Source organism: Ctenocephalides felis, unplaced genomic scaffold (assembly GCF_003426905.1).
Source record: "Ctenocephalides felis isolate EL2017-DRISC unplaced genomic scaffold, ASM342690v1 CF-g0.4_SCAFFOLD_01886, whole genome shotgun sequence".
Lineage (NCBI taxonomy): Eukaryota > Metazoa > Arthropoda > Insecta > Siphonaptera > Pulicidae > Ctenocephalides > Ctenocephalides felis.
In genome coordinates, this window is record NW_020538040.1 from 4,926,901 (window position 1) to 4,953,162 (window position 26,262).

At 29.8% G+C, this 26,262-nt stretch overlaps 1 protein-coding gene across 1 annotated transcript in view; it reads left to right on the top strand.

Annotated features, from left to right (window-relative positions):
* LOC113378507 (L-rhamnose-binding lectin SML) overlaps positions 1 to 25,888 on the top strand; it is a gene marked incomplete in the record, with an annotated part of 244,841 nt that extends 218,953 nt beyond the window's left edge. Inside the window, 5 exon segments of the mRNA XM_026619046.1 lie at positions 12,026 to 12,164; positions 12,494 to 12,643; positions 24,988 to 25,131; positions 25,204 to 25,530; positions 25,809 to 25,888. Of these exon segments, the coding sequence (XP_026474831.1) occupies positions 12,026 to 12,164; positions 12,494 to 12,643; positions 24,988 to 25,131; positions 25,204 to 25,530; positions 25,809 to 25,888 (840 nt within the window).
* Between the last annotated feature and the right edge of the window lie 374 nt (positions 25,889 to 26,262).

Consider the following 26,262-nt stretch of genomic DNA (forward strand, 5'->3'; position numbering starts at 1 on the left):
CGCCTTACGAAGATTTCAATGCCAAAATTTGACGAATTATTTCTGAATAATTTTGTTCTAAAAGTTGCAAAGTTTTATATACAGATTTATAGACAATTTAATTAGTTTTTGAATGATATATAATATTTAGTATGCGTTTAAGTAAATTATTATGAAATGAATATAAATACAAACAGAAGTGTTGTTGAATCTAGAACAAAATGGGCGCCTTACACAGATTTTAATGGCCAAAGTTTGACGAATTATTTTTAAATAAGTTTGTTATAAAAGTTACAAATTGTTATATACAGATTTATAGACAATTTAATTAGTTCTCAAATAATATAATAGTTAGTATGTGTTTGAGTAAATTATTATAAAATAAATATAAATCTAAACAAAAGCGCTTATGAATCTAAAACAAAATGGGCGCCTTACAAAGATTTTAAAAACCAAAGTGTGACGAATTATTTTCATATAATTTTATATTTATGAGCACATAGACAAATTTTATCTACATAACGCTAAATATAAGAAAATGAAATGAAATCCACCAATGGCTAATAACTTGATACTGAATTTAAAATTTTACAGATTTTTTTTGTTTAATTTTGTTCTAAAAGTTTGTAGATAATTTTATTACCTTTTATTTGTAAGTGTGAACAATTTATTTGAAAAAAATCATATTATAAAAAATTGTGGGTAATGAAATCCACTATGGCTAATAACTAGATACTAAATTTTAACTAGTTGATTTGGTATTTAGCCTTGAGGCAAGTTACATGAACTTCTTCAAAAAAATGAGTAAATAATATACTTCATTAATCCTACTTTAAAAAAAACGATAATAATTTTAGCAAAGTTTGACGAATTTTTAAAATTAAACTACTTGTCGTAAGGCCGTAATATTACAGTAAGTTCTATAAGACCATGATGTATATCGACAAAAAAAGTTCCATCAAAATCGGCTTAAATTTTTTTTTTAACGGTTAATTACAAGAAAACGGCTCGGTAGATTTTCACCTAAAACTAATCAGTATCATTCCAAACTAATATCTTTCGAACAATTTTTGATTTTTTAAAATCGGTTCGGTAGGATGAGCTTAAATGTGGACGAAAAGTTTAACACTTTTTTCAAATTGCAAGAAAACGGCTTGGCAGATCGTCGTACAAAACTAACAAACGATAGTCCTCACCGAAATACATCAAACGGCTTTTAAATTTCTAAAATCGGTTCAGGCGTTTTTGAGAAAACGTCGATCAAAGGTCTAATTTTGACAAATGCCAAAAAAACTATACCAATTTTTGCAAATTTTGACGAATTTTTAAAGCTGAACCAGTTGTCGTAGGGCCGTAATATTTTAGTATGATCTAGGAGAGTATGGTATCTACCGTCAAAAAAATAATCATAAAAATCGTCGAATTTTTTTTTAAAAAACTTTATTACAAGAAAACGGCCCGGACGATCTCTACCAAAAACTAATCAGGTCGATTCCCAACCAATATCTTTCGAACGATTTTTGAATTTTCAAAATCGATTCAGAATTGCAGGCTAAAACGTGGACGAAAACCTTTTCACTTCTCTGCTATTTACGAAGAAACGGCTTGGCCGATCGTCGCACAAAACTGACAAACAATAGTCCTCATCGAGATACATCGAATGGCTTTTAAATTTTTGAAATCGGTCCAGCCGTTTTTGAGAAAACGGCGATTTACGGCAAAAAATCTGTTGGTGCACACGCGCACACACACACACACACACATACTTTTTCCAAATTTGTTCTCATTCGATTCAGAATGGCTTGAAACGTCGAGAAAACATAAAATTAGCAAATCGGATTTTTTGATGAAAACATAAACTTCTCCTTCGGGAAGTTAAATATCACGTATTTTTCGTAATTAAGTTTATTCCAAAAGCTTTTAAACGTTATATACAGATTTGTAGACAATTTTATTACTTTTAATTTGATATATAATAATATATACAAGCTTAAACAATTTATTTAAAAAAAATATTATAATATAAAAAAATTTAAGTAATAAAATCCACCAATGGCTAATAACAAGGTACTAAATTTTAAATTTCACATATTTTTTGTAATTAATTTTATTCCAAAAGTTTTTAAACGTTATATACAGATTTATAAATAATTTCATTAGTTTTAATTTGATATGTAACAATATATACAAATCTGAACAATTTATTTAAAAAAAACATCATTTTTTTAAAAAAAATTAACTAATGTAATCCTCATAGTACATAACATAATGTGTGTAAACTAAAATTAATTATATCATAAATTCATGAACAAAGTTTTAAAAAAGTCATTGTCAAGAAATTTTTTTTTTAAAATATTTGACAAAAAAACTTGGAAATTATCCACGAAAAGTTTTGACAAAAAATCTGAACAAATAATAATTAATGGCTAACAAAGTGAGTTTGGGTGATCCTTGAGATGGCTTTTGTACTTTTGTGAATAAAATGCTTTTTTACACTAGATTTTTATCAATATTGTATGTACTTATACTTTTTGAAGTTGTTACTATAACACACAATTATCTTCTAAAATATTTTTTATAATTTTTATAATGTTATTTCAAAAATTATGAATTTTCTTATAAAAACAATTTTCTAAAATTCTCAAATAAACAAAAATGTTTTTTTTCTAAATTTCTAGGAAAAGTGGCAAGAAGTAGAACAGGGAACATGGGGTCGTGTAAGTCCTACAAAATTTTCCAAAAATTATTCAAAATTATGCATCTCATTTTTTTTATAAATTTATTTTCTTTTAAATTTAAAATTTTCTAATTTTTTATGAGAAGCTTGCAAATTCTGTCACTAGATGTCAGTTATATTTTTTTCTATTCTTTTGGAATGTTTACGTTTAAATAAACTGAAAATTGCACTTATAAATATTTAGTTTAGCATGTTGATAAATGTGCTATTAGTAAAAAAATATTACTTTTATTTAAATATATGTCTTTTTGTTATTTGATGTAAATTTTGTATAAAATTTTTTCAAAGATATGAAATTGTTATTAAATTATTCTCTAGTTATTTTCTTACAACTATCCATTATAAATTCTAATTAATATTTATACTACCAAACGATATTTTACGTCGGATAAGTTTTTTATTAGTTCCGTGAAAAGTTTTTCATAATATTATCACACAGATGGAACGCTGCGAGCTTGATGTTTAAATCTTCAATTAAAATTACTTTTTAAAAGAAAATTTAAAAATACATAAATCATAAAGACGAACAGGCAGACGGGGTTTGAATAATTATGAAAAAGTTATGAAGCTCAAAGGGATCGAACACTGAGGAAAAACTATTGTTATTTGTGTACGAGTAATGTTGCATGTTTGGGGTGATTTTTGGGGTTTCCGGGGTTGTTTTAGGGTCTTGTTGTGTTAGAAAAAATTATACGTTATTTTTTTATCTATAAATTTGTTGAATATGTCATGTATTTTCGACAAACTGTTTAGAAGTTATGAGAGATTTAGTAAATATGTCCACAAACGTTTGGGAGTGAAGTTGTTTGTGCTATATATAATACAGCGTGCAATTTGGGTCAAGAATTTTTTGTATGGCAAAAAATGATGTGGGGTATCAAATGAAAGGTCTTGGCGAGTACTTTAAGACTATCATATTTAAAAACTACTTAAGGTAATAAGGTTCCATACAAAACAGTTTTTGTGTATGCAAGATTATTTTTTAGTTTTGAAGTACGATTTATTTTCAAGTATGTCACTGTAGACTTTTGTGATGCTAAGAAGAATTATAGATTGTTCATTTGTCTATAAATTTGTCAAATATTTCATGTATTTTGGACAAACCGTTTAGAAGTTACAAGAGATTCAATAAATAAATGCACAAACGATTTGCTTGTTTTGGGAATGAAGTTTCTTGTACTATATATAGTACAGCATGTAGTTTGGGTCAAGAATTTTTTGTATGGCAAAAAACGATGTGGGGTATCAAATGAAAGGTCTCGACGAGTGCTTTCAAAATATCATACTCAAAACCTTCACAAATCCATAGGGTTCCGTACACACATATCCTTAAACTTTAAAACGATTTTAAAGCATACCAAGTTGTTGTACATTGTCATTATGTTAAACAATGTTAAAACTAATTTAATTCTACACAAACTCGTCAAATATTTTATTAATTTTTGACAAATCATTTGAAAGTTACAAGCAATTTAATCAGCACTCAGAACAATTTTCAATTTCAAAGGCATTTTTAAGGTACACCGAGTTGTTGTAAGGTCTTACAATGTTAACAAATAATGTAGATTATTTAATTTTTTAAAATTCTTCCAAATATTGTATTTAAATCAAACAAACGGTTCAACAGTTACAAGTGTTAATATAAACAAATGCACAGACGCGACGCCAGTTAGTACTATAAATAGTACAGTGGGCATAATTTGGGCCAAAGATGTTTCCATATGGCCAAAATCGATGTGGGGTATCAAATGAAAGGTCTCGATAAGCACTTTACGAAAATCATAACCAAAAACTGGATGAAGGAAAATTTTTGAAAATTATATAAAATTTCACATAGCACTTTTTATAGATCAAGTAACCTATCGGAAAGTTCGTGCTACTTGCCTCAAGGCAAAATACCTTATACAACTAGATTTATCAACAAGATTATCTTTTATAAATACCTTTTGTAACTATAGTCTGAATTGCATTATCCTTTTTTTTAAATCATGCAAACATCGATATGCAGATGGGTCGCTTAATATATTTAGAAAGAAAACTTTCGAGGGCGATTCGATGGCGATAGATTCACTTGCTAAAGTTATGCTTTTTTCCTTTATTTTCTTTTTGCGAAACGTTAATTTTTCTTTCAAATTTATTTTTCTTTCTTTTTCGTTTTCTATTTCTTTGAGAAAAGTTAAATTCCCGAAGGCGTAAAAAAGTTTCGCAGGACCATCGATATTCTTTCACGCCTGTATAATTTCTTCATTAATCGGATTCCGGGGGTGAAATATTTAAAAATAAAAAAGATCCAGTGGTGTATGGCCTAAGGTAGTAAAGTAAATATTCTCGACTTTTAAAGAAATATTTAACGAAAACAGCAAACTGTAACGATTCTTCATATTTAGATCATTTGTCTCACTTAAATTGCAATTTTAAAATTCACCGAGTTGATTTAGGGCATTATAATGTTAGAAAATATTTTTCATTGGTTAGTTTTAAATAAATTTTGTAAATGCATTATTAACAAAAATTTTATGGTTTAGAAGTTAGTATAATATAACTAACAGCACGTTTGGGCATTTATTTCTATTATTTTTTGTAACTTATAAATCGTTTGTTTTATATGGATATAACAATTGTAAGAAAACTCTACTGACGAGCATACTTAAAAAAATCTTAATTAAACAAGGAACTCTACTGACGAGCTAAAAAAATGTAAATTAAAGAAGGAACTCTACTAATGAGCAAACTGAAATTAAAGGAAATAAATAAGGAACTCTACTGACGAGCAAACCGAAAAAATAAGAAACTCTCAAAAGCTTTCAAATTATAATAAAAAAAATCTAATCACAGACAATAGACAAAAGGGACCCTACATAGACACTATTAAATTTTGAATTTTTTTCATGTTTAATTGATATACTTTTTGAAAAATTATTTGCTTCATAAAAAAATTTACAAGTCACCGTTTCTTTTCATTTCAAAATAGTTTATAGGAATAAAATGGAAAATAATGAATTAATTTATATCGATATATCGATGTAAATTTTAATAAATATTAGTGATGTGCCAAGTCGAATCAAGTGATTCGAATCATTCGAATCAAGCCTTTAACGACTTGATTCGAATCAGATTTTACTTGATTCGAATCAACTCGTATCAAGCCGCGAAATATTTACTGTGATAAAACATGTGTGAACACAAATTTTCATAAATATAAAAAAAATGTTTTAATTTAATTCAATATTATAATAATATAAATAATAATAATAATAAATATAAAAAAAAAAGAGTGCGCGTAAGGATCACACGCGATTGAAGTAAAACTTTTAATATTGTATGAGTAGGCAATTGAGATAAAAATAAAAAAAACATCATATTTGAATTTTAAAAATCATCTTTTAATAATCATATAACATCAATAATAATAAGATCTCCTGAGCATCGGCACAGCTGTCCTACTGATATTAAGAGTTTGAATATGATGTGAAGCTTTCTTCCTAATTTTGTTACCTATCTTACCGGGAAATTCAAACCATAAACGTAGAAGTTCATCATTATCGCCACGTTCTATGTACACTAATTTTCCCACACAACCATTAGCTAAGCCATCACTTACATCAATATTAGTTGTTATTATGTAAAATTTATTCAGAACTAAAATTATTTCATACAGCAAAGCCCCGGTATCAATAACCGATTTTTGTGAAACTGCTGACGAATGTATGATTGTTGATCTGTCGCATGGCAACTTACTTAAATATCCGTGGCAGTAGATATTATTTTGTCTTCAACGAGATTCAATATAAATTTATTATATTCCATGGCACATTTATTCTCTAAGAAAAGTCTTATTCCATGAGGACATAATACAGCAACCTCTTCTTTTGTAAAAAAAACGTGATTCAATTAATGCAAGTTCATATAGGGTTTAGCGCTCGACTTACGCATGACATGACGCGATATGAGTGGATACTCGCGACATCAGCGCTTACGGCGTCGTAGTGTTCAACTACACGTTGGCATTTTCGTTGCATTTGTACGGATTTACACCCGTGTCGCGCCTAAAAATTTTTACACCCATATCGCGCCTAAAGAAGTTTTACTTCAAAAATAATAATAAATATAAAAAATAAATCTTGAATTAAATCATGCGAGTCACCCGCCTTTAATACGCTTAAATGTAACACCCGACTCCAATTTATATGACTTTAACCGCATTCAAGTCGCTATGAATTCATCCGAGTTCCTATGACTCAAACCGACTTATCCCGACTTCAAGTCGTTATGAATTGATTCGAGTTCCTATGACTCAAACCGACTTATCCCGACTTCAAGTCGGTATGAATTCATACGAGTTTATATGACTCAAACCGAATGATCCCGAGTTCAAGTCGGTATGAATTCATACGAGTTTATATGACTCAAACCGAATGATCCCGAGTTCAAGTCGGTATGAATTCATACGAGTTTATATGACTCAAACCGAATGATCCCGAGTTCAAGCGGCTTGAACGATATGAGTTCGAAACATGTGTCTGTGTCTTAGCGTATCGACTTATCGACTTGCGTGTTTGTTTATTTTTGACTAAGCGCTGAGAGCCAATTTGTTCATGAAATATAAAAAACTCATTTAGATAATAAATACGCGATTTAGATTTTAATTAATATCGAAATAAACTACACAACGAGTTTTATACACATACAACATTATCATATTTTATTACTTGCATAATGGCAAATTCACACAAATCAAATAATATCAATCTTTACAGTAGTGAATTTTAAGTCATTCGTAAAACGTTAGATTCAGCTCCCTGTTTAGATTAGATCTAAACAATCAATAATATACACATGCATTCGTTCAACGTAAGATTAAGAATATTGTTTTATATGCTTTAGTGATAGAGAAGTGTTTGGTTATATTTTATTGTAAATTCACTTGAAATATTAGTTATATTTGTAGCTAGTTTATTATTATATATAATATAAATGTATTCATCTCTGCACTTTTTGAAATTAATTGCTTACTAAATTAATTATTTCACTTATATTATTATTAAAATGATATTATTTCTTCTCTTAAATTATAATTGCTCATATATGAACTTGATTCGAATTGATTCGAATCATGATTCGAATCAGGTTTTTTTCTGATTCGAATCACTCGAATCAAGAAATTTTCGAGTCGGAACATCACTAATAAATATATATTGTTGAAAACTAGTTATTAATTTTAAAACAAACTTATGAAATCTTGAAATATTGTAATAACTTATATATTAAGCACGAAAATGTATACGAAAAATATTATATTTACATTTATTTTTGAACAACTAATACCTTCTATATAATAATAGTTTTGTTTAAATTCTATATAATTAAAGTATTTTTGGTTTAAGTTCTAAAATTTATTAATCAATTAACTATTAATGCTATTATAAATACACGAAAGGGACTAAATTGTTCATTTATTTTAGACACTGTCCTAATTAGAAAATTTCGGTCACGTACAAAATTAAGTTTTGCTCTAATGAGAAATGAAATGAACGTTTGTGTTTCCTCATTTCGAAAAAAAATTATAAAGTATTATTTTTAGATAGCAATATATCGTATTAATTTACTAGACTTGTTATGGCAACTCTCTCTTATGCTTGTTCTTGGTATTGAAAATTATAAAAATGTCTATCTATTTGCCGTGCGATCAGGCGTATTTCCCATAAAGAAGTAAGGAATTGGTTAAAAGTTCAGGTGAATAAGCAGAATAAAAAACATCTTAAAATATCGTTAGCGCAGTTTTATCCCACTTCAAACTATATTTGACATAAATCTGTCTTTACTATTTTTTTCAAAATATTTTATCAGTCTCATCGGGATACAGTTCGACATATTATTTCATAAATTGTTAACTGAACCTGTTAAATAATCATATTTCATTAACAAATTATTTATTATCATTTGCAAAATATTTTACCATCCATCTCCTCCCTTATAAATAAATAAACATCTTAATTTCTGATTCGCAAACTTTTGCCCAACTTGCAAAATCTTCCTACAACTTTCAAATTCCGCCCTTAGAGACTGTTAGGGTGTCCGCACATCGAAGAAACCGGTTTACCGACCTGCTAAACTTTCTCCGGAGTAAACTTGAGTTGCCAACTGGCAACTGGCAACTGTGGCAACTGGCAAGTGGAGTTTTGAGACGTGTCTCTTGGCGATTCCATCTTCCATAATAACGATAACGATTTTCAGAAGAACAAGTTTGAGGGAAAACTAAATTTTAAACGGATTGTTTGAGGGTTTTGTTGTTGCATACGAACCGGGGGTAACAGGGTAACAGATGGTCGAGGGTGAAAGGACATAAATACTGAGGGTTGTTTTAGAGAAAAATAATTATTTTCCAATATTGAGAACATTTTTTAAGTTTAGAGAAACATTACGATTTAACAGTGTTTTCTTAAAATTCTTAACTGTCAAAATTCAAAGAATTTGTTAAAATTTTGATACTTTGAATGTGACGTAAGAGTTTTAGTATACCCTATAACCTAAGTTGGTTATCAATGCATACTTTGAGCCAAAAAAATTTAAAACCGGTTCAGTAGTTTAGGAGTACATCGCGGACGACTGTCAAAATTCAATAAATTTGGTATAATTTTGATACTTTGAAAATGACGTGAGATTTTTAGTATAGCCTATAACCTAAATTGATTATTAATGCACACGTTGAGCCAAAAAAAATTAAAATCGGTTCAGTAGTTTAGGAGTATATCGCGGACGACTGTCAAAATTCAATGAATTCGGTATAATTTTGATACTTTGAATGTGACACGAGATTTTTAGTACATCCTGTAACCTAAGTTGGTTATTAAAGCACACAATGCCAAAACAAAATTCAAATTGGTTCAGTATTTTAGGAGTACATTGCGGACGACTGTAAAAATTCAATGAATTCCGTAAAATTTTGATACTTTTCATATGACGTAAGAGTTTTAGTATACCCTATAATCTAAGTCGGTTGTTATTGCATACGTTGAGCCAAAAACTTTAAAATCGGTTTAGTAGTTTAGGAGTACATCGCGGACGACTGTCAAAATTCATGATACTTTGAATATGACGTGAGATTTTTACTATAGCCTATAACCTAAGTTGGTTATTAATGCATAGGTTGAGCCAAAAAAATTCGAAATCGATTCAGTAGTTTGGGAGTACATCGCGGACGACTGTCAAAATTCAATGAATCCGGTAAAATTTTGATACTTTGAATGTGACGTGAGATTTTTAGTATAGCCTATAACCTAAGTTGGTTATTAATGCACACGTTGAAGTCGAGTACATCGCGGACAACTGTCAAAATTCAATAAATTCATCAAAATTTTGATACTTTGACTGTAACGTGAGATTTTCAGTATAGCTTATAACCTAAGTTGGTTATTAATGCATACGTTGAGCCCAAAAAAATTAAAATCTGTTCAGTAGTTTAGGAGTACATCGCGGACGACTGTCAAAATTCAATGAATTCGGTAAAGTTTTGATAGTTCGAATATACTGTGAGATTTTTAGTATAGCCTATAACCTAAGTTGGTTGTTAAAGCACACGTTGAGCTAAAAAAAATTCAAAATTGGTACAGTAGTTTAGGAGTACATCGCGGACGACTGTCAAAATTCAATGAATACGGTAAAATGTTGATACTTTAAATGTGACGTGAGATTTTTAGTGCAGCCTATAACTTAAATTGGTTATTAATGCATACGTTGAGCCAAAAAAAATAAAATCGGTTAAGTAGTTTAGGAGTACATCGCGGACGACTGTCAAAATTCAATGAATTCAGTAAAATGTTGATACTTCGAATATGACGTGAGGTTTCTAGTATAGCCTATAACCTAAGTTGGTTATTAATGCACACGTTGAACCAAAAAAATTCAAAATCGGTTCAGTAGTTTAGGAGTACATCGCGGACGACTGTCAAAATTCAATGAATGCGGTAAAATTTTGATACTTCGAATGTGACGTGAGATTTTTAGTATAGCCTATAACCCAAGTTGGTTATTAATGACGACTGTAAAAATTCAATGAATACGGTAAAATTTTTATACTTACAATATGACTAAGTAATTATTATATTATATTATTAAAAGTAAGTAAGAAAAATAATTTTTAGAACTATTTCAAGAACAGTTTAAAATTTTTTAAATATTAAAAAAAAATTTTGTAATTTTTTGTAAATTATATTTTTCAGCGAGAAATTTTAAATAGGACACTGAAAAAATAGAACAATTGAACAGTTTGCTAGTTAGTAGAGTCCCTTTCATGTATTTACAATGTTATTGATGGTAAAAAAAATTTGTCCGTTATTTCGATTGCCAGTAGAATCCCTTTTGTTCATCTCGATCCATTTTCTGGGATAAGATTTTTTTCTTTGAAATATTTCGATCGTAAGTAGAATTCTTTGTTAAAGTTTCTCATTTCATTTTTTTAGTAAGTTTCTTTATATTATTTGGTTTGCTCGTCAGTAGAGTTCCTTATTTATTTCTTTATTCTGGTTTGCTCATTAGTAGAGTTTTTTGAATAAAACTTATAGTCTTTTAATCAGGAGAGTTCCTTATTATATTTTTCAATTTTTTGGTTTGCTTGTTAATGGAGTTCCTTGTTTAATTAATATTATTTATTTAATAATATTAATAAATTAATAAGGGCTGAATGGACACAGTAACTGAAAAAAATAATTCTTTCTTAATATTGAGAACATTTTTTAAGTTTCTAGAAATATTGAGAGCTACCATTTCATACATGTTTTTGTAAACTTCGTAACTGTCAAAATTCAATGAATTTGTTGAAATTTTGATACTTTGAATGTGACGTAAGGGTTTTAGTATAGCCTATAACCTAAGTTGGTTATTAATGCACACGTTGAGACAGAAAAATTTAAAATCGGTTCAGTAGTTTAGTAGCACATCGTGGACAAACGTCGTAACACGTACTGTAAAGTGTATGCTTTTATTATAAGATTTAAGAGGCAATTCCTTTGTTGTTCAATTGTTTTTTAGTAGTAAAATTGTGAAAATATCTATCAATCAGGCGTATTTTACATATAAACAAGCAAGAGAAAATCATCGAAAATTCTATCATCATAAGATTTCTCCTTGCTTTGTTTATATGTAAAATACGCCTGATCGCACGGCAAATAGAAAATCATTTTCACAGTTTTCACTATATTATGAGACGGAATTGCCCCATTAATTTCACTATATGGCATGCTAATATTTTTGTTTATCAATTAATAATAATTATTTTTATTTGATAATTAATACTATTAATTTTTTTTTCAGTATTCACTCCTCCAAACAGTAGTCGAAGCCTGTCAGAAAAAACGTCAATGCAAATTTCCGACGTCTCCAAAAGCTTTTGGAGGCGATCCTTGTCCAGGTTTGAGGAAATTTGTGGAAGTTGCCTACAAATGTAGACCATGTGAGTATTGAAAACTAACCCCCAAATGACACAAATTTCAAATAACCAATTGTACGACTCCAAGCATATTTTATTCATAAGTGTAACGGATCAGTACACAACTGCTTGTTGCTATATATAAGGTTGTCAAATATCTCCCTTCCGCCTTTTTGTATTATAAACCAAGAGCAAAAAAGCGGAAGGGAGATATTTGACAACCTAATAGAATAAAATATGTAACAGAGGATACATATTACACCTAGAGTAACATTTTGATGAATTGTAATTTCAATCTTATTATTATTTTGGGTGCATTTGTGGTACTTACCAAGTTTCTATTTTTTTTTCAGATGAGTTTAGGAGTAAGGTTGCTTGTGAGAATGACGTCATTCACCTGAAATGCAACCCTAATTCTAGAATTGCAGTATATTCGGCGAGTTATGGAAGAACCGAGTACGAGTCCATACAATGTCCGCAGCCTCAAGGAGTCCAAGAAGAAAGTGAGTGATATTTGTTTATCAAATTAATAAAAAAACAAAATTGCCCCGTGATACTTTAAAAAGTTTCTTAATCAAAATTCTTATTAATTAAGTTGATTGTTGTATGCGTATAGGAAAGTTTATGTATCTTGCCTTAAGGCAGAATGCCACTTACACCTAACTTTTTCATTATAAATAACTCAAATATGATGTATTTACGTGCTAAAATCTAATATTCCAAATTGTAATGGAACATTTCCAGATGTTTTGTAATATCTATATACGATTTACGACATCATCATCATATCTATAGACTATTTGCAACATTTACAGATGATTTGGTTTGCAACTTTTTCAGTTTATTTGCAATATTTTCAGACGATTAACAATGTTTTCAAGTGATTTGCAACGTTTTCAGAGTATTTTAAGACCATCCAGAATATTTTGAGACAATTTAGAAAATTTTCCAATTATTTGGTACATTCGCAGACTTTCTGAAACATTTTCAGACTATCTACAATATTTTCAGAATTTATCAAACATTTTTCGTTTTTTTCGATTTTTCTTTATGGTGGTTTATATAGAATATTTTCAGACTAGCCGGAACATTCTCAGACTTGCCAAAATATTTTCAGACTAGCCAAAATATTTTCAGACAAGCCAGAACAGTTTCATACTAGCCAAAATATTTTCAGACCAGCCAAGATATTTTCACACTAGCCAACATATTTTCAGACTAGCCAACATATTTTCAGACTAGCCAGAATTTTTTCAGCCTTTCCAAAATATTTTCAGATCAGCCAGAATTTTTTCAAACCAGCCATATCTTTAGATCAGCCAGAATTTTTTAAAACTAGCCAAATCTTTTTTTATACTAGCCGAAATATTTTCAGACTAGCCAAAAATTTTCAGACTAGTCAATTTTTTTAGAAGTGCCACATGTTTTTTTACATTAGCCAAATCTCGTTTAGATTATCCAGAACGTTTTTATACTTTTTTCAAACTCACCAAAAGGTTTTTAGACTACCCAGGTCATTTTCAGACTAGTATAAACATTTTCACACTAGCCAGAATATTTAGAGACTAGTCAGAATATTTTGAGACCAGCCAGAATATTTTGAGACCAGCCAGAAAATTTTTAAACTAAGCAAAAGGTTTTCAGATTAACCAAGTCCTTTTTAGACTAGTCAAATCATTTTCATACTAGCCAGAATACTTCTTAGACTAGCCAAAAAATTTAGACTAGCCAGAATTGTTCAGGCTATCCAGAATTGTTTAGACTAGCCAGAATTGTTCAGACTAGCCAGAATTGTTCAGACTGGCCAGAATTGTTCAGACTAGCCAGAATTCTTTAGACTAGCCAGAATTGTTTAGACTAGCCAGAATATTTTCAGACTAGCCAGAACATTCTCAGTCTAACCAAAAAATTTTCAGTGCAGCAAAAAATTCTTAGAAAAGTCATATCTTTTTTAGACTATCCAAGTCATTTTAGACTATCTAAACATTTTTACACTAGCCAGAATACTTACTGACTAGTCAAATAGAAAATTTTCAGATTATTCAATACAATTTCATACTAATTAGAAAATATTCAGCCAAGATATACTGGCCAAAATATTTTCGAACACTTTTAGACTATCCAGAATAATTGCAGACTATGCAGCATATTTTTAAACAAACTAAAACATTTATTGATTATCCAGGACATTTTTGGCTTATTCGGACCCGTTTGAAAACTAGCCAGAATACTTTAATATTAGTCAGAACATTTTTAGACTATCCAAAATATTTTCAGACTATTTAATACATCTCCCAGACTATCCACACCATTTTCAGACCATTAATCCATCTAAAATATTTTTAGATTATTTATAAGATTTTCAAATTATGCTTTAAATTTTTTGTAGAAGACACTTTGTAAAAGATTTTAAATTCTGCCGTTTTTTTTATTTTGTTTAATTTAAATTTTAGTATAAAAATAATTGGTTGAATATTTGCATCTACTTTGTAATATTATCATTAAAGACTTTTTCCTACGTTTGTAACGATAATGAATTTTTCATAACACTATTAACACTCTTTTATGCAACTTGCCTTAAGGCAAAATGCCACTTGCAACTAGTCTAATCGTCTTATTAAATCTATCTTAATAGTTGCTTATAAATAATTCTAAGACTGTCCTCAGTTAAAACGTGGCACCATCTTCAGGCGCAATTTGCGGTAAACAACACAAAATTTGTTAAAATATTTACGACATAATAAAACCAAAAAAAACTTGCTACGAAAATTTAGACGTATCTACTGCACTCATACAATTGTAAATATCTCAAAATTTTGTATGAAGACTTGTGAAACTTGGTATACAGAATTTTTGTACAAACACTCAAATATAATATACTCAATTTTTAACCCTTAAGTACAAACGGTGTAGCCTGAAGAGATTTTAGTAAATAGTAAGACTTTTTCCTATATTAATTACGCATATTGGGCCAATATTTGCATCTACTTTATAATATTATTATTGAAGACTTTTTGCTGCATTATTAACACATATCTGGAAGTTCATGCAACTTGCTTTAAGGCAAAATGCCGCTTACAACTAGTTTTGATCGTCAATTCAAATCTATCTTAATAGTTGCTTATAAATAATTCCAATATTGCCCAATTTAAAACGTGGCACCATCTTTAGGCGCAAATGGTAAACAACACAAAATTTGGTAAAATATTTGACTGTTTAATATATTAATATATTATATTATTAAATTCAATCATTTTCTGGTAGATATCGCTTTTGAAGATGTAATTTTTGACATTTAACAAGCACAAAGGACGCCATAAATAGAAATGGAACGATTTAGTCTTAAAACACGCGGTGAAATTACTAAAATCAATGTAAAAGTGGTAAAAAATTGGCAAGGACCGATCCTAAGGGTGAAAAAATGGTAGGTTTTTGATATATAATTCTTGTGGACTTTTATCCAACCCTCTGTCTTATTTACAACTAGTCCTTTATCCCCCATATCGATTAAATATACATAAAATCCTCATTTCTAATATCGATTTTTTACCAAGTGCAAACTCAGCCTTTTAGCCCAAACTCTAACTCCGACTCTGAAGATATACGGTGTGCTCTGAAAACCATAAAAATCTCATCAAACGAGAAACGAGAAATACATTAACATTCAGAGAAAGAACTTAGATATCTTCCACGATTTCCACGATTTTCACAATTTCCACAATCCCCGCATTATGTAATCTGAATAACGTGCCATAGTAGACATTTCTGCGGGAATAAATTTTAAAATAATTGATACACTTCCTTGAAAAGATAGGTGGATGTATATATATATATATATATATATATATATATATATATATATATTTTTTACCCTATATTTTCACAGTCCTTCCGCAAATCTCTATTTCTTAATAATCATTTCAGTCATTCATTTTCATCTTACTTGACAACTAAAATTTTTGTTCATGTTTTTTAGTTTAATTTATTCATATTTTTTTAAAAAGTTGCTGTAAGGTTTTGAAATGTTAGAAACATTTATAGAATGTTTAATTTTCTGTAGTTTTCCAGAATATTTCATGCATTTTGGACAAACCGTTCAAAAGTTACAAGAGATTCAATAAGTAAATGCACAAACGATTTGCTTGTTCTGAGAGTGTAGTTGCTTGTACTATATATAGTACAGCTTGTAGTTTGGGTCAAGAATTTTTTTATATGGCGAAAAACGATGTGGGGTATCAAATGAAAGGTCTTGACGAGAACTTTAAGAATATCATTGTTAAAAACTATTTAAGGTAATAGGGTTCCGTACAAAACAATTTTAGGGTGTGTAATATTTTTTGTTAGTTTCAAGTACAATTTTTAAGTATACCGAGTCGTTTAAGGACGTGTTGCTGTAAAAAATATTATTCATAATTTAATTTTGCAAAAATTTGCAAAATATTTCATGTATTTTGGACAAACCGTTCAAAATTTACAAGAGATTCCATAAACAAATGCACAAACGATTTGCTTGTTCTTAGAGTAAAGTTGCTCGTGCTATATATAGTACAGCGTGTAATTTGGGTCAAGAAAGATTTCATATGACAAAAAATCATGTGGGGTATCAAACGAAAGGTCTTGACGAGAACTTTAAGAATATCATATTTAAAACCTTCACAAATCAATAGGGTTCTGTACACTTATATGCTTAAATTTTCAAATGATTTTAAAATACACCAAGTTGTTGTACAACATCATTATGTTCAACTATATTATATGTAATTTAATTTCATACAAACTCGTCAAATATTCCTTTATATTTAGACCAATCATTTAAAAGTTACAGGTGATTTAATCAGCACTTAGAACAAATTTTAATTTCAAAGGCATTTTTATAGTATACCGAGTTGATGTAGGGTCTTGCAATGTTAACAAATAATGTAGATTATTTAATTTTGAATAGTTTTTCCGATTGTTGTATTTATATTAGATGAACGGTTTTAAAGTTACAAAAGTTATTACAAAGAAATGCACAGACGTTAGTACTACAAATAGTACAGTGGGCTTAATTTGGGCCAAAAATGTTTTCATGGTAAAAATCGATGTGGGGTATCAAATGAAAGGTCTCGATAAGTACTATATGCATATCATAGTCACAAACTTAAAACAATGTGAAATATTATTACTTGTGCAAATAATTTTTTTTTACGTTACAACAAAACTAAAAGTCGTAAAAAAATTTAAATCGGGGCGCACTCGTCAGTCCCTCAAGCTCAAATTTAAGTTGCTTGTCAGTAGAATTAATTTTGTCTAATAAAATTTGTATTTGCATTTCATTTTATTTCTTTAAGCTTCAAATTCAATTTTGTGTTTAACGTCACTTTTTTCAAATCTAATTTTGAACAATTTTATCCATTACTTAACCAATATAGTCGCCATCTGATGAATACTGCGAATTAAAAGAAAAATATTTATTAATATATTTTACGACAACGTCTCGATTTTCATTTTGTAACATCATCAGGTATCATTTTAATGCAAAAAAAACTATGTGTTATAACTGGTGAAACAAGATTAAATCTCCCAAACTTTAAAACTAGTTCATATTTATTATTATTCTTCATGCGTATACTTTTATTAATTTTGGCATCAAACGATTTAGAATGACTTGAGACGTCTAGAAAACGTGAAAAGTATGTTTATTAATCTAAGTTCATTATCAACTACTACTATACAGAGTTGAGAAACTTTCAAATGACTACACAATCGATCAAATGCCATAATAGAAACGTAGCCTGAGAAGTTTTACTTCATCAATGAGTAGTCAATAAAAAAATATATCTTTCGCTTGGAACTTATCAAAAACTTATCAAAAAGCTTGGAAAACGACTGCAACTTTCATGATTAGTCTGAACTTTAAACAACGTGCCTAAAGAAGTTTTACTTCAATCAATTTAAACCCGTGTCCATCCCTATGGCAATTATCTTAGAGACAATTACCAGTTGGCATCTGGTAACCCTTTATCAGGAGGACAGATACAATACATGCCGGATATCGGGCAGATTGAATAATGGAAAACGCAATCGGATTTGCAAAGCAAACATCGATACACACATAATAGGGGAAAGGGCACACCAAACGGGTTCGGAGGTTCGGAGAATGGGTGAGATAGAATGCGGGGATGGGCCGAAGGCGAAACGGTTGCCTGATAGTTAGGGACATATAATCAACTGCAACTGCAAATATAGCATCCGAGGGCATTGTATTGTGTGTTGTACGAGATAGATGGATATAGACGTATTCAGGGTGTCACGATGTTTGTCCGGGTTGCACTCCTAAACAGCTGAATCGATTTTAATTTTTTTTTGGTTCAATGTGTGAGTTAATATCCAACTTAGGTTAAAGGCAATCATAAAAATCTCAGTTCAAATTCGAAGTCACTTCACAATTTAATATTTATTATTGGAGTAAAACTTCTTAGGCGATGTATCTATTATTCCTTTTAGATTTTTATGTAGTTATTTCAATGTTATTTATCTTGATTTTAGATTATTGGTAATAGACACACTTTTTAATTTCTTGCTTATAAATGAAGTTTAACTTTTAAGGCGACATTTTTTATTGTATTCAGATCGCTGATTTATTTATTCAGATACTTCAAAAGTTTTTTCATTGAATATTTCAATTTGATCGTTTGTCACCGAGAAAGTGTTTAAAATTGAAAAAAAATATGTAAAAAAGGACTCTACTAACGAGCAAACTAAATTTCTATACAGTGATGAATTGAAGCTTTTAATTATAAACCTTCTATCATGTTGCTGTGCGATCAGGCGTATTTTACATATAAACAAGCATTATAATAATAGAATGTTTGATGGTGCAGTCATCATAACATTTTTCCTTGCTTTGTTTATATGTAAAATACGCCTGATAGCACAGCAAATAGATAGAAATTTTCACTGCCTATAAACAAGCATAAGATAGCGTTGCCATAACAACAACGCTACTTTATGAGCTCTATTATAACATATTACCCCATTAATTTTTGCCAACAGTAATTTTGACATTTATTCAAATTTAGTAATTCTATCCTTTCTCGATGATTCAAGTCTTTCTGAATCGGTTGAGACCAAATTTTGCAAAAATGTGTTTGTATATGTGAAACAAATTTTGACCTTTCGTCAACGTTTACCCAAAACCGGCTGTACCGATTTTAAAAATTCAAAAACCTTTAAATGACACTAGATATGAACTTGTTTGGCTGAAGCAAATCCGCTTTGCTAATTTAATTTTTTTGGCGTTTTAAGTTTTTCGGAATCGAGACCAAATTTGGAAAAAGTAAAAAAAAGACCTCTACTGAAATTCTACATAAATAAAATGTTGTAAAAAATCTAGTATGCCGCTTTAAAGTATGAATTTTTGCAATGTACAAAAATTTGAAATTTTTTATCTGCATATTTCTGTTTCTACTTTTTTCCTATTTCAAAGTCGATCAAACTGAAATTATACATAAAATAAAATTTAATCAAAAGTTTAGTATGCCGCTTTAAACTAAAAATGTTTACAAAGTAAAAAATTTAGTAATTTTTTATTTCCGAATATTTCTATTATACACTTTTTTCTATTTCAAAGTCGATCCACTCGCCCTACGGTTTATTTTTGCAGTTTGAACTACTTTTGACGCTTCTCTTACTGAAACTTGCTGCCGATAACGAGCGGCAAAATGAAAAAAAAACGAAGCAAGAAATAACATTATTTTATACACTGAAATCATTCGAGACTTGTTTCTCGTTTTAGTTCTCTTGAGAAAACGATACAAAAGAGCTGCGGGTAAAATTTCACTAAAATTAAAAATAACTAGTTGGTATTGGTATTTTGCCTTGAGGCAAGTTACATGAACTTCCCGATATGTGTATATAATCAACTTAATCAATAAAATATAAATTAATCAATGAGTGATTAGAAGTATTACGAGTGGATTTATTACACATAATTGAAAACAAAAAAACACGTTAACTCGGAGTATTTTCTAAATTTTCTTTGACGAACTTTTAAAGATAAACGAGTTGTCGTAGGGCAGTAATATTTTAGTATGATCTAGAAGACTATGGTATCTACCGTCAAAAAAATAATCATAAAAATCGTCGATTTTTTTTTTTTGAAAACTTTATTACAAGAAAACGGCCCGGCCGATCTTTACCAAAAACTAATCAGCACGATTCCCAACCAAAATATTTCGAACGGTTTTTGAGTTTTTTAAATCGATTCAGAATTGCGGGCTGCAACGTAGACGAAAATTTTCATCTTTTTTGCGATGTATGAAGAAACGGCTTGGCCGATCGTGGCACAAAATTGACAAACAATAGTCCTCATCGAAATACATCGAATGGCTTTTAAATTTTTGAAATCGGTCCATCCATTACGGATAGTTAAAAATTGATAACAATTTTGGGAAGGCAGATCAAGCAATTCCGGAAATACAGAGATTATTTTTTAAAAAAATAATATTCAAAGTCAAAAATGTTTTCACCGTTTAGTTTTTGGTAGAGACTGGTTTTCCAATTGCTGGCGCGGATTCAAAACATTTCAAAATTTCCAAAAATTCAAACTTTCATTGTTTACAAACTTCCGTTTTGATAAAATTTTTGATAAAATTTAATTTTGAAAGAATCAATTTTTTCATGATTTAAAAAAATCAAAATTCTAATAATATACACATTTTCTTTTTTTTTTAACTGAAAATGATTCATATTTTATTAAAATTTTCGAAAATGTACAAAGTTTTTTTAAATTTCAAAAATTCAACAGCTCACAAATACTTTAAATGAATAATACAGTTTTACTTATTAGTTAACAATTCAGTTTCTAAATGTATTTAGTTTTTATAAACGTTTTTTTAAATAATTCTTAAAAATATTGGAAGGTTCTGTTTATACATGTTAAAGTGTTTTGTGCTTTAAGGTCGCAGCAGTATAAAAATATTAATAGCATTTTTAATAATCTATATGAATATATTCAAATTAATCATAAATTTTAATTGCTTTAAATCTTAATTACAGTACGGGACATTTATTTACAAATAAACGGTTCGACAGATTTTTATCAAGATCGCACAGTAAATACATAGCTTTTTGACAGAGCATTACTGCCAACTCATTGACTATTACCCTTTTTATTTTCCTATGTGAGTAAGTTTTACACCGACCCCTGAATTTTTCGTAGTTTATTATTGTGCACTATTATTGTTGCGGTGCTGTAGCTGCTGCAGCAGCTATACTGAGTCTAAAATACCGCCGTATAAGCACTTTTTCGAAAACTGTCCCCTTATTTTTGCGCTAAATGTTCCCGATTGTCACCCCAATCCCGGGGTGAGAGGGTTGAGATAGTTGCTTCCGAGGGTTGTTTGTTGTTTTGTTTTATTTCGAACGACTTTTCAGAGGATTTTAGTTATTTTAAAGTATTAATAAATGTCGGAAGCACGGAGGAAGGATTTTGAGAGAGTTATTTTAAGATTGTGTTTTGGTTGTAACGGAGACATGTTTTGGGTTCTTCTTATTACACAATATTGTCGTGTAAGTTATAGGATACAATTTGGAATTGTTGTGAAACAAAAAACAAACTTTATGCAAAAGACTTCTAAAACTTCATCAATAAATAAGTGACTAGTGGTGTATGGCATTGTGCCTTAAGGCAAATTGCTGGAACTTCCCGTACCGTAATGAAATATTCGATTAAATTTTAAACGTTTTCAAATATATTATTACAAATACTGTAACTTTCAGTATTCGTATTTTATAGATAAAATATAAGAGCTTATAAATTGCACGACTACGTTTATATATTTTTACAAAAAACAGTTACCAAACAAAACTTGTTCGAGCAGAGTTAGAATGAAGAATCTTCTCTCATATTTCTAAAAATAATATAAACTTTTTTTTTCAAGTATATAAGTGAAACTTAAAATTTTACGCAATCTTGTAACCATACAAACACACACGAAGACATACAAAAACATTTATTCCTTCTAAAGTATACCAGAATGTTCAGAAATTTTTCAAACGTAAAGATTTTTGAAATTGTTCTTTCAAAAAATTAGTAATACGATTTACGACAAGGTAGAACTCTACTGACAAGCAAGCTGCGACCGGACATACAAAATATTTTAATATCCAACAAATAGAAAAATGGAACTCTACTGACAAGCAAATTGATTCTATACTCAATATATATATATATATATATATATATATATATATATATATATAGATAACTCTATAATAATATAGAACTTGACTTACGAGCAAGCTACGGCATGACATAAAATGTTAATAAAATATTTAATAACTCTACTGACGAGCAAAATTACAAAATTCGTAAAAATCTATTTTCGACATTTTATATGTATATTTTAATAATCAAATATTTACTTAATTTTTAAGCAAAAAACCCTACTGACAAAGCAATTGAATCTAGATTTACAGGTAAAAACCGTTTTTTTATTGCAAACTAATGAACAACGTATTGCATGATATTATAATTATCCGGGAACAAAAAAGAACTCTACTGACGAACAAAAATAATTATTACTCTTTGCTAACGAGCAAAAGTAATTATTACTCTTACGAGCAAAAATAAAAATCCACCGAAAGAAAAAAAAGAGAACACTACTGACAAACAAAAATAATTATCTTAAATACCGGCAATGAAAATATGGATATACTATTTTGTGTATAATTTTTTTTCTCAAATCCAGTTTGCTGGTCAGTAGAGTCCCTTTTTTGTAACTATTTGCATTTTAAAAAAAAATAGTTTTCTTCTCAGGAAAGTCCTTTTTAGTATTCAATCTTCTTTCTTAAATTCAGTTTGCTCGTCAGTAGAGTCTATTTTTATAACAATTTTCATTTAAAAAAAATAGTAGAGTCTCTTTTGTATCTAATCTTTTTTCTTAAATTCGATTTGCTCGTCAGTATAGTTCCTTTTTTGGATATAGTCTCTCTTTTTTTTCAAATTCGTTTTGTTTGTCAGTATAGAGTTCCTATTTTGCATACACTATTTTTTCTCAAGTTTGGTTTGCTCGTCAGTAGAGTTTTTTTTGTAATTATTTTTATTTGAAAAAATTTAATTTGCTACTCAGTAGAGTCCCTTTTTGTATCGAATCTTTTTTCTTAAATTCGGTTTGCTCGTCAGTAGAGTCCTTTTTCTGTATCTTTTTTTTAAAACTTGGTTTGGTCGTCAGTCGAGTTCCTTTTTTGTATTTAATAATTTTTTTCAAGTTCGATTTTTTAGTCAGTCGAGTCCCTTTCTTGTAACTAGTTTCATTTTAAAAAAAAATTGGTTTGCTACTCAGTAGAGTTCATTTTTTGTATATAATTTCTTTTTCTTCCAAACTGGATTTGCTGGTCAGTAGAGTCCCTTTTTAGGATATAATCTCTCTTTTTTTCAAATCCGTTTTGTTTGTCAGTATAGTCCATTTTTCGCATATAATCTACCTTTTTCATTAAATTTGTTTTTATCGTCAATAGAGTCCTTATTTGGCATCTTACGTTTTTTTTCTTAAATTTGGTTTGCTCGTCAGTAGAATCCCTTTTTTGTATTCAATCTCATTTTTTATCCAATTCGGTTTGCTCGTCAGTAGAGTCCCTTTTTTGGATATAATCTCTTTTTTATCAATATTGGTTTGCTCGTCAAAAGAGTAAATTTTTTTTAAATTGACTTGGTTTGTCAGTAGAGTCTCTTTTTTTATAAATTTATGTTTGAGATCTATTTATCAATGTTTCACATGTAACTAAACCTTATCCTTAGGGATGACTATCGGCAAGTTGCTGGTCTACCATTTTATTTAATTTAATAAATATATAGATAACTTTGCAGAATAACAGTTTTACTAAAAAAAAACAGTTGAAAACGACTTTGCTGACAAACAACTGATATTATGGGACCGATTCTGCCGCATAACAGAACAATGCTATGGCAAGGCTATGTTATAAAAAACATTCCATAGTAATATTGACAAAGCCATGCGGTTGCCGTGCACTCAGGCGTATTTCTCAGGTTGTCAGATAAAAATTTAACATAGAAACCGCACAAGTGCCAAAAAACGATCATAGATAACATGAGGTTTCTGACTCGAGTTCATAACATACGAGTGACAGTTGCAGTTTATGTGTAAAACGCCTGAATGAACAGCAACCACATGGTCATTTTGACAGTATTCAGTATGATTCAGTAGCATAATTTACGGAAGTTAGAAGCAAAAAGTCTATATCGAGGCAAACGATGTAATCATTGATTGCTCTGTAACAAAAAGAAACTCTACTGACAAGCAAACGTCCAACAAGCAACTTGAGAGTCTTTTAAAGATTTCAATAAGTGCAAAAAACATTAGCATATTAAAACTAGAATTAAAAAACAATATAAACTTGCTAACGATATACAACAAAAACAATTTAAAAATAAAACTAGGAACTCTATACTTAACCGAGTTGTTTTTTACAATGTTGTTTTTATTGAATTTTTACTTTTTGAAGGACCAAATTTGTTATAAACACTTTAATTCGTATACTTATGTATTTATTTTCTGTTGATTACAAATTAAATTCGTATTTTATATAAAAGTTCAATATTGGTTTTGGTAACGTATTGGTTGATTTGATTTATTTGTATAATTATCGATTGATGATTTTTTGTTTTTCTATCAATATATATCGCACCCTTTGATATGGCGCGAACACGAGTATTCAATAAGTCTGAAGAAAGAACTCTACTAGTATACTTATACACTAAAAAATAGTCTTACATAAGTACTTACATAAATTATTTATTTAAAAATATATATTTAGTTCATCAATTACTCAATTTTTATTTTAGCTTGTCTAATGAGCTACGCTACAGAAACCGTCATGCAGATCTGCCACGGAAAACGGCGCTGCACTCTATCGGCAGACGCCGCCACTTTTGGCAACCCCTGTCGACCGCAATCTCGGATGTACTTGAAGGTTGTCTACACCTGCGGTAAGCAAAACAAATAATAAATAAAACAAATTAACAAAATTTCATTTTTTTTACAAATTGTTCTTTATTTAGTTCCGAGAAAAGTCCTCAAAGACCGCTACGACGGTCCTCCTGAAGAGGACGAACCTCCAATGAGCGAAACGTTGGACGAAGACGACGACTTCTACGACGAAGATCAGTTTTTCAGAGAATCTGCTGCGATACCACCAGCTCCTAATTTGTTGCCGGGAGCTGGAGGACAGAATGTAGCCAGTGGTGGTGCCCCTGGGCAAAGTGGTAATCAGCTGTCTGCTGATGGAGCAGCTGCTGGAGGCGGTTCTGGAGCTGTCGGAGGTGGCGGTTTGGTGGTTACAACTGGTAGACCGCCGCCTGGAGCAAGGAGGAAGAATATTGCACAAGGTAAGAGGTTTTTTATGTGTTTTTGTGGTATGTGAGAGGGCTTTGTGTAAAGCCTTGAGGAACGCCTAATATTATTTTTTAAGAACGTGGATACTTTTTGTTAGTTTTGGAGCCGTTTGTAGGTGCAGCAAGTTGTTGTAGAGTTTTGTGATGTTAAACAATATTTAGATTGTTTATTGCGCACAATTTTGCGGAATGTGCTTTTTCTATAGCATGTTTAGTTTTGAGGTTATGTGTGATATAACCTATAAGTGTGCTTAGTGTTCCACACCCAAAAGTTACTCATTCTCACCATCGTGAATATTTGTCAATTTTCAAAGAAGATTTTGGATATACCAGTTCTTGTAGAGTGTTGTGATGTTAGACAATTATTTAGATTGTTTTATTGTGCACAATTTTGCCGAATATAGTTTTTGGATTACACGCTTAATTTTGAAATTATATATGATATAACCTATAAGTGTGCTTAGTGCTCAACACCCAAAACTTACTCATTCTCACCATTGTGACTATTTGTTACTTTCCAAAGAAGATTTTGGGTATACCGAGTTCTTGTAGAGTGTTGTGATGTTAGACCATTATTTAGATTGTTTAATTTTGCAATGTGTGTTTGTGGTAAGTGAGAGTGCTTTGTGTTCGACCTTGAGGAACGCCTAATGTTATTCTTTAGTAGCTTTGACACGTTTTGTCAATTTTCGGAGCCGTTTGTATGCTTACCGAGTTATTGTAGAG